Below are 12,924 nucleotides of genomic sequence, written 5' to 3'. Positions count from 1 at the left end.
ACGTTTACGTAACCTTTGTGGGGCAGTCTAGCGCGTTAGCCGTTGGCCGGTTATCTTTGAATTGGAAATTATGCTGATAAAAGTTTTGATATACTTATCATCACTTTGACGATAAGTTGTTTAACCTAGCTATTTCGTGTTTGTTAACTTTCTAGCACTTGTGTCGAATTCATTCAAAGGTAAACACAAACCGACAACGTCCTCGGTGGTCCTGTCTGTATCCTTCTGGACACACCATTTTCGTGGGGCGATAGGCGGGTTTGTACAGGAAACTGCCCCGAGCGGACAGAAGCGATGGTCCAAATTGAATCTGCGCCGGTATCTGCTGTGTGGTCGGTTCCTCGCAGCTCAGTGAGTTGAAACAAAGCTCCCGGCAGGTTAGCAGTGCCTCCGTTAAGTCACAGCAGGAATATTTCCACTCACAGTAATCTTTGATTGCCGTTCGTAAATTACGCACCGGGTCTACATTTTCATCGCTTCCAGTAGTCGAGATGCTGCCAATAGAAATCACAAGAATGAACACCGAATGTGTGATCTTCATATGGCTGTTCTGGCTGAACTGAGCACCGCTGAGTGGCGAACTTAAGCATGAAGTTTCATTATCAATTAAAATTCTAGAAATGTGCGTCATTCTAGAGATGATTCCATTTTGCACACGAGGAAAGCGTCTGAAATATACTAGTTGGAATACAATTGAACCGGTTACCACTGACTTGTGGGAGATTGGGATCACTTTTAATTGGTTCAATGTGCTCCAACGTGGAAAACATGTTGTGAACTGGGTTACGTGATGATATAATCGAATGAAACTATGAAATTTTTTGAAACATTTTCAAACTATTATTCGGTATCAAGTAGTCGATGGTATCAATATTAAATGTATAATTGATTAGAAAACTCGGATAATTACAGTAGGATCTTCCATAGAAACTTGGAAAATATTTGATAAGAATATGACACTTAAAGATGATGTCCAAAACATTCAACCAACTAGCGTTGCAGAGACCTGCAATCTAGTTATCCTTGAAAACCCATTTTGAGCTTTCCGATTACTTTCACTAGTGTCGTTTTCGCTTGATGCCAAACCTACTCCAGTTTCCACTCCAACTGCTGTCAAACCGTTTGTTTGAAGCTTGTTTCGAGCCTAGTTTTAACGTTGTTGAACTGAAAATCGAGTCAGTTTCGAACCTGGTTTTTTTATCAGGTTTGCTCAAACCCTCGTTGTTAAGCGCGAAATCAACACAGTTTCGCGAAAAGTTTTTGTTTGATGAAACTACCCTGGGTCAGTTTCAGTTTTTTCAAGCGAAAACGAAAATATATGATGAAATCCAGCCTTCACCATGTACAAAAAAAAAGCGGGTGAGTAATGTCACAGACATAACTGGAGGACGGGAATACGAATAAAAATGAGAATCGTTCGTATTAGTTGAATGTGTGAACTTCGCTTCCAATTGACTTATTTGCGACAACTTTTTTATCTACCACCCAATTAAATAACGCGGAGCAAATGAGAGTAAAAAAAACCTCTTTTAATCCACCTAGTGGTGTAATGATGCCTTTCTCATATAACTTTCCAAAACTATCACTAGAAGATTCAGCCAAGAAATTTTTATTTCAATCTTGAATAAATAAGAAACTTTCTTCTTTGGGTATAAACTAATATAACCTTTTCAATTTGTAAACAGTTATGTTAAGTTAATAAGAATTATTCTTTATTTTGCATCGTCGCACCAAATGATTGAACACACTTTACCGTATAGATCTGGAACCGGAAATCGGACCTGGATGAAATTAAAGACTGTCCCAGAAAGTATGGACGCACTTTGATTTCGCTGTAAATAATTCACAAGTGTTAGATATTAGATGTTGAGAATATTATTGGCTAGTTAGCCATTGTAACAGATCGGCTGAAAAGTTCGTATCGTTTCTATGAGAGGGCGCCACTAGAATTAAATCCATACCATTTTCAGTTAGTACCAACCTTCAAAAGATACGTGTATAAATTTGACAGCTGTCTGATTATTAGTTTGTGAGATATTGCATTTTGAGTGAAGCTACTTTTGTTATTGTGAAAAAATGGAAAAAAGGAATTTCGTGTGTTGATGAAACACTACTTTTTGATGAAAAAAAGTGCCGCCGATACCAAAAAATGGCTTGATGAGTGTTGTCCAGACTCTGCACCAGGCGAAGCAACAATTCGTAAGTGGTTTGCAAAATTTCGTACTGGTCATATGAGCACCGAAGGCGATGAACGCAGTGGACGTCCAAAAGAGGCTGTTACCGATGAAAACGTGAAAAAAATCCACAAAATGATTTTCAATGACCCTAAAGTGAAGTTGATCGAGATAGCTGACACCCTAAAGAGATCAAAGGAACATGTTGGACATATTATTCACGAAAATTTGGGTATGAGAAAGCTTTGTGCAAAATGGGTGCCGCGTGAGCTCACAATCGATCAAAAACAACAACGAAAAACCATGCTGAAATTGAACGAATTGGGCTTCGAATTGCTCCCTCATCTACCGAGGTAATCGCTGAAACTGAGGCCTATTTTAAGGCAAAGGACAAATCGTACTACAAAAATGGTATCGAAAAGTTGGAAGATCGCTATAATCGCTGTATCGCCTCTGATGGCAATTATGTTGAATAATAAAAACGAATTTTGGCAAAAAATGTGTGTTTCTATTAAACGATACGAACTTTTCAGCCGAATTGTTAGACTATGTGCCCTAGCACAAAATTTGGCTAACCCCTAAATGAACATTGTAGACTAGTTGGCGCACCTTCTTGCGAACGTTCCTCATGAATTCCGTACAGACTTCTTGGCGACAAGTTTTGACACTTTTTTCCAATCCTTTTCGAACTGTTGAATGGTTTCGGCTGCCGAGACATGTTTCCTAAGATGTGCCTTCGTTAATGCCCAAGATTCCTCAATTGGTCGAAGTTGTGGGCAATTTGGTGGATTCATGTCTTTTGGAACGAAAGTGACATTTTTGGTAATATATCATTCTACCGTTGATTTCGAGTAGTGGCATGAAGCAAGATCTGGCCAAAAGACAACAGGATCCTTGTGGCTTCGAGTCATGGGTAGAAGTCGTTTTTGTAAACATTCCTTGATGGTATATTTCGCTGTTCATTGAAGCTGTGTAATGAAGGGTTTCGAAATCTTACCGCAACTACAAATTGCTTGCCAGACCATAGCTTTCTTACCAAATTTTTCGACTTCAATCGATGTCTCGGACTGGTTTAACACTTGCCCTTCTCGCACCGTATAATATTGTGGTCCCGGCAAGGATTTGTAATCGAGTTTCACGTAGGTTTCGTCGTCCATGATTATGCAGTTCAAATTTCCAGCAAGAATTGTATTGTACAGCTTTCGAACCCTCGGCCTGATCGATGGTTGTTTCTGCTTCTTATAGGTTCGAAGATTCAAACGTTCTTTAGCACGAAGAACATTTGACTTCGAAGTGCCCACTTTTTTGGCCACATCACGAACTGAAACCCCCTTCTTTTGCTCGAACGCCTTCAGTATACGTTTATCCAACTGAGAGTTAGCAGGACTTTTTGTTCGACCCGTTTTCGGTTTATCCTCAAAGGTGTTATCCTCGCCGAACTTCCTGATTGCATTTCGCACGGCTTTTTCACTTATTCCGTTCATTTTTGCTATCTTTTTCAGTGACAGTCCGCGTTCTGTGCACCATTTGTACACAATTTTTTCGACGTTGTTCTGCTGAAAGTCCAAGCATTTCGAAACAAACTAATGAAAACGAATGAATGAGAAGAGTGCAAACAACAGGACGCAGTCAACAAAATTGACAGACTCTGAACCATTGCGAAATGGCAACGGTTTTTGGTTGCGTCCATACTTTCTGGGACAGTCTTTAAACCTTTATTTGAGCCTAAGTTTTTGGAAATCTATCAAATCTTTTCTAAGAAAATTGAGTGTCTCGTTTTAGAGTTTTTGACCATTATTTCCGGTACTTTTGGAACCAGTATAGCCTAAGTTGGTTCATTTGGAAAGTAACTAATATAGCCTACAAATTGAATCAGTTTAAGCCACATCTAGAAGAGTTTTGCCCATTTTTGCATCGTCGATTTAAATGACGGTGTGCAATTTTAAACGTACTTTACCCTGTGAAAGCATGATGAAATTCGATAGCAACCTATGGGATATACACAGACATTCCTCCGCTCGACGAACTGTGTCGAATGAAATAGAACACTTAGCCCTCCGGGCCAATTTTCACTAGTCAATTTTTCAAGTGATTGCATAAACTTCCTATATGAGAAAGGCTACTTTTATAGAAAAGTATCGTTATCCTCATTTTGTAATAACACTAACAAGTAGGTACAAATTGAAGAAAAAATTTACAAATTTACATTTTTTTCACCTGAAAAATATAGATTTAAATGTGGCAACCCTGCACGCTATACAAAATTGAACAAAGCACGCTGCGAACGGAGCAAAACTGCACGTACCGATGCGTACCAGTTTTGCATCCTCATTTTGAATGACGATTTGAATGTTTTGACACTCATCGCCCCATAACTTCGGAACCGGAAGTCGGATCTGGATGAAATTGCATAGTATATATAAAGACAATAAGAGTTTCAATTTGATCCATGGGTCGTAAAAAACGGTTCAACCGTTGCTGAGAAATCAAAGTAAGTTCCGTTTTTGAGCTCTTCTACACTATAACCAGTGCGTTCGAACGCGAAAACCGGGGACCAATAGTCCCACAGTAGTTTTGTATATTCACTAACTAACAAAATCTGCCAACTATATGAGTTTAGTAATAAGTTTAATAAAAATGTGCACCTCGTTTCGACATCGCTTGTGAAAAAATACTCATGAAATTGGGAATTTCCACCAATCGCACTGTAATACCGGAACCGGAAGTCGGGACTTTTTGGGGACTTAGTTTATGAAAATAGGTTAAGAAATTTCCAAGAAAATTGAGTGCGCATTTTTTTAAATAAATTTGCACATATTTCCTTGTAATTTCCGAACCGGAAGTCGGATCCAAATGAAATTCAAGAAAATCGTATCACCTTTTATTTGAATCTAGGTTCAGCCATCTCTGAGAAGCGTTCTACAAGTTGTAACAGTTTTTAGCCTAATTGAAACGAAATTTTTCCTTTATGGCTTCGCCGCTTTAGGTAGTGGTATGAAATGTTCAACATTAATGTTTGAAATGGAAGATAGTAGATGAAAATTTGAAATTTTATTTGGGATTATAACACTTTCAACTTAAAACTAAGTTCAAGAAAATCGGCCATACCACCTCTGAGAAAATTTGAAGTATTTAAACTCTATTTTCGATGCTTCCGGAATCGGAAACCAGGACAGCCGGAATCAGTTTAATCGGCCGTCTACTAACAATGACTAAGGGTAGGAATAGTTTCGAGCCCAGTTTAGAATTTTTCCACGTTTTAGGTTTTGCCGCTCAAAGTGACGCTATACATTTTTTAATACTCTTCACCCCGTAATTCCGGAGCTGAAAGTTGTATTCGGATTAAATTCTAACACTTTGTATGGGATTATAAGACCTTTCATTTAAATCTAAGTTTGTGAAAATCGGTCACGCTCTATCTGAAGAAAGTGAATAAGTAATCAGCTTAGGCGTTGGTTTTTTGTTTTCTTTATAGCGTGTACGAAATTGAACAAAGCCCGCTGTATTTGTAAAGGTGAGTTGTGTTTTCTTCTGCCGTACCAGTTCGTACCGGTACGTGCCGGTTCGGTATCGTCATTTTATATGGCGTTTTGAAAACTTTGTCATACATCACACTGTAACTGCGGAACTGGAAGTCAGATCCGAATGAAATTTCACAGTAGGTTTTGAGACAATATGAGCTTTAATTTGAATCAAGATCTATGAAAATCGGTTCAAGCATCGCTGAGAGATCGAAGTGAGTTGTACTTTTAGAGCAATTCAACAGCAGACTATGGGACTATAAGACTTTTTATTTGAATCTAAGTTTGTGAAAATCGGTTCAATCATCTCTGAAAAAATTGAAGCATATCTTTTCCATATATTTGATGAATATCACTCTGTATGTCTTCAACCGGAAGTCGGATCAAGATAAAACTCAATACGGGACGGAACGGGACCAGAAAACCTTTCATTTGAATCAAAGTTTGTGAAAATCGGATCAATGTGTGCATCCACGGCTCAGTAGATTAACTGTCGTATTTCGCAATCCATTAAACTCGGTTCAAGCCGCGGCGGTCGCTGTCGGCAACTATTTTTTCGTCGTGAAAACTTTCGACTTATTTTACTAGGGGGTACGGTAGCAAAATTTTCCCTGTACAAGAATGGGTAGAATTGATTTTTTTCGTAGAAGATTGACTGGAACTCTATTGGCTTCATTGATTTCCAATTACCGGCACCGGATGTTCTGGAAGTAGCAGATCTACGTTATAATCAACTGTCATTCCATTGAAAAAAGTAGAATGGAAAATATTCAGTACCTATGTAAAACAACAATTTTTCACGTAATTATGATGTCACTATTTTTTTTTAATGTTATCAGCTCCAAAACTATCCACCGCGTTTATTCGTACTGCTTTCATACAACTAAAAATGTCATCATAAATTGATAAAGAAATGTTCGAATTAGTGAAGCATAAAGTATGTTTCATGAACGGAAAAGTGAAAAAAAATGATAAACTGATTGTAAAAAATCTCACTTTCAAAAATTTCATCAGGCTCCAGTAGTAAGACGTATGTTGTTTATGACAAAAAAAAACAAACGGCAAATGTTTACTTTTTTAATTGCCAGAAACGAGTGCCGCCCAACAGTGCAAACAAGTTTAGCTCTCCTTCCAGACACTATAAATTTTGCAGCAAGTACATAATTACAGTTATGTCTCGGGGTTCGTGCGCAGCAAATATTACACCTACGCAGAAACCTGGAATATACCATGAGTTGTTGATTTGTTCATTTAGTTTTGGACTACGTCTTAATTTCCCACACTACAAAAGAATCAGTCTCAATTAGCGTTTGTCTTAGACCTATTAGTTCTATTATTATGCTCCAATCGGGATATCAGTTGTTTCCACTGTTCAGTCATTTTGGTTTTTTGAGTTGTAATAAGATCAAATAAAAAAAATTGAACTGTTTCATTGAATGAAAAAATCTACCGTTTCGAGTTATTATAACTTTCCTTTCATCAAGTAAGGAACATTACAGACAAGAATAGAACCAGAAGCAGAAACTGAAACAGTAACCAAAACAACAACAGAAATAGAAACTAAAACTTTAACTACTAAAACAGTTGCAACAGCTGCAAAAACAGCAAAAGCAATAGAATCCGAAACATAAACAATAACAGAAACAGAAACAGAAGCAGAAGCAGAAGCAGAAGCAGAAGCAGATGCAGATGCAGAAGCAGAAGCAGAAGCAGAAGCAGAAGCAGAAGCAGAAGCAGAAGCAGAAGCAGAAGCAGAAGCAGAAGCAGAAGCAGAAGCAGAAGCAGAAGCAGAAGCAGAAGCAGAAGCAGAAGCAGAAGCAGAAGCAGAAGCAGAAGCAGAAGCAGAAGCAGAAGCAGAAGCAGAAGCAGAAGCAGAAGCAGAAGCAGAAGCAGAAGCAGAAGCAGAAGCAGAAGCAGAAGCAGAAGCAGAAGCAGAAGCAGAAGCAGAAGCAGAAGCAGAAGCAGAAGCAGAAGCAGAAGCAGAAGCAGAAGCAGAAGCAGAAGCAGAAGCAGAAGCAGAAGCAGAAGCAGAAGCAGAAGCAGAAGCAGAAGCAGAAGCAGAAGCAGAAGCAGAAGCAGAAGCAGAAGCAGAAGCAGAAGCAGAAGCAGAAGCAGAAGCAGAAGCAGAAGCAGAAGCAGAAGCAGAAGCAGAAGCAGAAGCAGAAGCAGAAGCAGAAGCAGAAGCAGAAGCAGAAGCAGAAGCAGAAGCAGAAGCAGAAGCAGAAGCAGAAGCAGAAGCAGAAGCAGAAGCAGAAGCAGAAGCAGAAGCAGAAGCAGAAGCAGAAGCAGAAGCAGAAGCAGAAGCAGAAGCAGAAGCAGATGCAGATGCAGAAGCAGAAGCAGAAGCAGAAGCAGAAGCAGAAGCAGAAGCAGAAGCAGAAGCAAAAGCAGAAGCAGAAGCAGAAGCAGTAGCAGAAGCAGAAGCAGAAGCAGAAGCAGAAGCAGTAGCAGAAGCAGAAGCAGAAGCAGTAGCAGAAGCAGAAGCAGAAGCAGAAACCGAAGTAATTTGTTCAAGCGAAGCCCTCCATTTGTGTTAATGGACCTCAAGGAACGCCTCTAAAAGCGTTTACTTCCACTTCTAAGATCACGTAGTGGTCCTACGCTACTCTAGCTGGATTTGGCCTCGTGCCATTACTCGAAAAATGTTTTGGAGTGGTGCAAGGCTGAACGACTTCAATCCCCCGAAAGCACCGGAACGACGGCCAATTGAGGAATTATGAAGCAGGTGTTTTTGGAGCATCATGAGAAAATAAAATCGAAAAAGATAAAAAGAAAAATTGGATCTCTACGCAAAAAAAGGTTGGTCTAAACAACGCACAAGACTTAAAGAGTAGTGTTAAGAAGAAGGCTCGTGCATTTATGGATATGGTATTGAAATTGAATAAAGCGAACATGAAAAAAGGAAATAATATCTTTAAATTTGAGCCCCTAAAAGTTTGGAAATGATTGATTGAATGGGAGAATTTTGCCGAATTATTATGCAATTTGTTTCCGTACACGTTTCAGAACCAGAACCTGATTTTCGGACCAGAATATTGTTATTAACTTGATTATTATTATTATTATTATTATTATTATTATTATTACGAACCCAGGAAATCATGTCATTGGCGCCTTCTGAGAAAAACCTTATGCCACGAATTAAACATTTCACTGAAACCAGAACAAATTGTCTAAGAACCTAATCTCAAACACATTTCACAAATATGGGCCAGGTCTTTTTAGACTGGTATTAGATAAAAACCGAGTAATATTTCTCCGGAGCGCCGTAGTCCGTTGCTGGCTATCGTCGCCATCAGATAACTGAAAGCCCTTCGTCTTTCGGTCGGCATTGGTGTTCTCGTCCCGTCGTAATCAAAGTGTCAACAATTCGTTTATCATATTTCAATGAGACAAAAACGGTACAAATTTTACCGTCGCCACTGCTGCTTGTAGTTTCTTCATTTGTAAGAGTCGCAGTTTGTCAGTGAAACCAGTCGGAACCACTCGAACGGATCGCTTCCGAGCGGAATAAACGAGGATAATTTTGTTTTTTTTCTGGTTTTTCTGGTCTCGAAAAACAGTTTCTTGAATTTTATTTGGATATTAAAAATGTAGCACCGTAAGTATTCTGTTGCTGGTGGTTGCTGGTAGCATGAATTTCAAAACCCTTTTGAATTTTATCCCAGATGAAGTACCAGCAGTGCGTAATTGATCTCGCAATCGTAACAGTTACGATTCCATCACTAGTCGTTGTAGCGCTGCTGTTGGAGTATACGATGAACCAAACCGAATGGTCAGATCAACTGAATTCCCAGATCATTGTGCTGTGTCTGGCGGTGGCCTTCTTTGTGATCTGCATCATGATTACGCTGTACCTCACGCACCGAGTTGGAACCTGCATGTGGACCGGTCCGATGCCCATCGATCAGCTGTCAATTTATACCGTTGAGCAATGTTTGCAAAGTGGACCACCACCGGACTACGATACAACCCTATTGGAACCGCCATCCTACGAAAAGTTGTACAAATATCTGCTTGCCATTGACGAGCTACCTCCGTCGTACGCAGAATCGGTGGCGTCCTTGGAGGGAGCTCATATCTGATAAGAAAAAACGATTCGAATGCGGCATTTGGTGCAAAGTCTCGAAGTCGTATGCAAATCAGTGACGTTAGGTGAGCTCTAGCGAAGAAATAAACGAGATTGTTTACGCATTGCTAGTGGTTTGAATCTGTTTTATATTGACTCAAGATAACAACCACCTGAAAGACGTTGCTTAGTGGCTGGTCGGTTATCGAAACTGAAACTTGACCGTATTCTCGTTGAAGGTCTAATGCTTCATATGTTATAGTGTTGGACAGTCACAAGATGTTCACTGCATCGCTTCCAGTGAAATTTGATACAGATGTAAGGAATCGTTCTGCAATTTACGATGAAATTTTCAGCATCACGAAATAACTATGAATAAATAAAGCTCCATATGTAGTTCTGCGGTAGGGACAATTTTTACTCCTTTGCTCCGCCTTATTGACTGTAACCGAGTAATGACGCAGTATTTACAAAGAACCTTTTCATTCAGTTTCCATCAGTGTTGATTCAATTTTCATCGTGTGCAGTCCCGAGTTGACAATGCAATGCAAAGCGTCTGGTCTGGTCTAACAAGCCAGTTGTCGTATATTCGAGTCCTGAGCTGGAAGGATGTCAGTAGGTCCGGTAGCACCAACCATGCAATGATTATGTACGCTATGAATAGCCTGTGAAGTCTGTTGAAACAGAAGATCATATTCCACAGAAGGAATGTAATACCAATGCTCTGCTTTGCGTGTTCAGAAGGACTCTCACGGTTAGATGTGAATAGCAAACAAAGATCAAAATAATAACAAATTTTACTATCATATCTTGTCTTGATGTTTCTGTATTGACACTTCGATGCTTGATATTTTCTTAATATCTCATCAAAAAAAAAGAAATAGTAAGGAGTGTATCGAAAATAAGCTATCCACAAATTTTTCTTTCAAATTATGATAAAAAACGATATTTTATTCAAACTAAAAATTGATCCTCTATTGTACAAGGTAAAACTTGAGCATAATGAAAACCGGATGGAATTTAAGTTATTCCTTCACGACTTTATTTTCGAACTTTTGATCGAACGCTCTTATTCAAGTTCCGGACAAGTGTTGCATAGCATTTTTTGGACGCTTGAGCCCGAATTTTTTTGAACTACTGCATGTTCCCAGCTGCCTTACCAGTCTTCTTGAAAACCCTCTTCACGATTACCCAATAACGTTAGATGGGTCGAAGCTGACAGCAATTTGGAGGATTGATATTTTTCTCAACGAAATTTATACCCTTTTCCGCAAGCCAATTGACAGTGGTTTTCGCATAGTGAGCCGACGCTAAATCCAGCCAAAACAGTGGAGGGGTACTATGCTTCTTATATAAAGGCAGCAATCTCTTCTCAAGACGTAGTTCCGGTAGTGTAAAAAATGATTGATTCTAACCACAGGAACATATTGGTTGCCATACTAGTATCTTTTGACCGTATTTCTCTATTTGAATCGAGATGTCCGAATCGCTCATCTCCTCCCCAACGACGATAGTAAAGCATTGTGCACCTGAAAGAGCCTTTGAGTCCTCCTTTACATGAGTCTCATCGTCCATCAAAACGCATGCATCCGGACACTGCAAAAGACGCGAATACAATTTCCGGACCCTTGTTGCTGCTCGCTTCTTCTGTTCCTTTTTGTTTTGAGATTTTCTACTTCTTGTAGGTTTTCATGTGATTCGCCTCTTCATACGCTGGATCATTTCGACACTCGTGCCTGCTGTTTTGATCAAATCACGTATTCAAATTGATTTGTTCTTCATGACTAGAGATACCACTTTCTGGTCCAGTTTCGTGTTGGAAGAATCGGGTTTTCTGCTTCTTCCTGGTAGCTCATCCAAAGAATAGTGTTCCTCAAATTTATTAATAATGGTTTTAACACTGGCATGATCAATTCCAAACCGTTTCGCCAATGTTCGCATAGTAATTTCCTTCTCACTTAGCCATGTGTCCAGAACGTTAATATTCACATTCTTTTCAATAAGCGACATTATGAAAACGCAGAATTTCAACCGCACAAACAAGTAAACAAACGAAAGCTGACAGTCAAACGCACAGCATACTGTGATCTGAGCATCAAAAACCATCACAAATACATGCGTACAACACAAATGTATGTGGATAGCTTATTTTCGATACACTCCTTACAATATCTGTTTAGCATCAAAATTAGTTATTATATATTTTGTAGCGGTCGCAGGTTTCAGGAATATGGTAAAAGTTTCAAAAGTTTAAAGAAGTACACAAAAAAGAATAGTTATTGGTAAAAATGCCAAAATGCACTAACTATTATTGTATTTATTTACTACACAATATAATTTAGGGCTCACAAAACATACATAATATCAGAAGAATGAAAGAACGGTTCAACAGAGCTAGTTCCTTTGAAAGAATTATAAAGCTCTGAATGGTTCTTTGAAATTAACGGTTTTTCCCAGCGCACCATTATGAATCTGAAAGCATAGAAGTGATGTTATGTACCTGACATTATCCGCAGTTCTATTTTGTCGTGAATACGACTTACTTTACTATGGGGCGCCTTTTCAAAATTTACCCTCTGAGAGAGTGATAAGTTTTTGATCGTGAATATCTCTTGTTATATCTAAAGTGGCCCTTATTCTGCGAGTCGAGTGAGGTGAGATAAGTCGAGTCACCCGAGTCACGCGATTCTGACAGTCGAATGAAGTGACAAAAGTCACCAGGATGAACTTCGATGAACTCTCACCGTATTCTTGCAGTCGAATCTGTATGACAAGAGTCACTACGCAGTGAGTTTCAAAGTCGGTACCGGTAAAGCAAGTGACAGGAGGAATATTAATCGAAAAATCTTAGATATTTTCAAACCTTTGAATTTTTTAACATGGTTTGATGTTGTTATTAAACAACAAAATTAATTGTATCTATTATGTTGTTACTTTTTAGATTTCCTATGAAAAATTCAATTCTCATACATTAGGATTAATTTATACTTCCAGAGAATTAGAAGAGAGATTGAGCTGTAAAATTATTAGATACAACTTTATGAGCACGATGGACTAGGCTCATAATACTTTGGGATGAAAGGACTAATAGTCACGAAATGCGCGAAAGCACAGATTATTGTGATGTAATGTAATGCTTTTCTCATATAACTCATGTTTT

General features: G+C 38.9%; 1 protein-coding gene across 1 annotated transcript; it reads left to right on the top strand.

The window, feature by feature from the left end:
* Positions 1 to 8,967: 8,967 nt before the first annotated feature.
* On the top strand, positions 8,968 to 9,889 carry LOC131435713 (uncharacterized). Its single transcript, XM_058603870.1, has 2 exons — positions 8,968 to 9,296; positions 9,364 to 9,889. The coding sequence occupies exon 2, from the start codon at positions 9,364 to 9,366 to the stop codon at positions 9,778 to 9,780; it is 417 nt and encodes a 138-aa protein (XP_058459853.1). The 5' UTR covers positions 8,968 to 9,296; the 3' UTR covers positions 9,781 to 9,889.
* Positions 9,890 to 12,924: the final 3,035 nt, after the last annotated feature.

Source organism: Malaya genurostris, chromosome 1, assembly GCF_030247185.1.
Source record: "Malaya genurostris strain Urasoe2022 chromosome 1, Malgen_1.1, whole genome shotgun sequence".
Classification (NCBI taxonomy): domain Eukaryota; kingdom Metazoa; phylum Arthropoda; class Insecta; order Diptera; family Culicidae; genus Malaya; species Malaya genurostris.
The sequence above is the reverse complement of the archived record's forward strand: the minus strand, read 5'-3'. Positions and strand labels throughout refer to the sequence as shown.

What these genes read in the sequence shown, in the direction of transcription:
- LOC131435713 (XM_058603870.1), top strand. Translation starts at nt 9,364, where the DNA reads ATGAAGTACCAGCAGTGCGTAATTGATCTCGCAATCGTAACAGTTACG.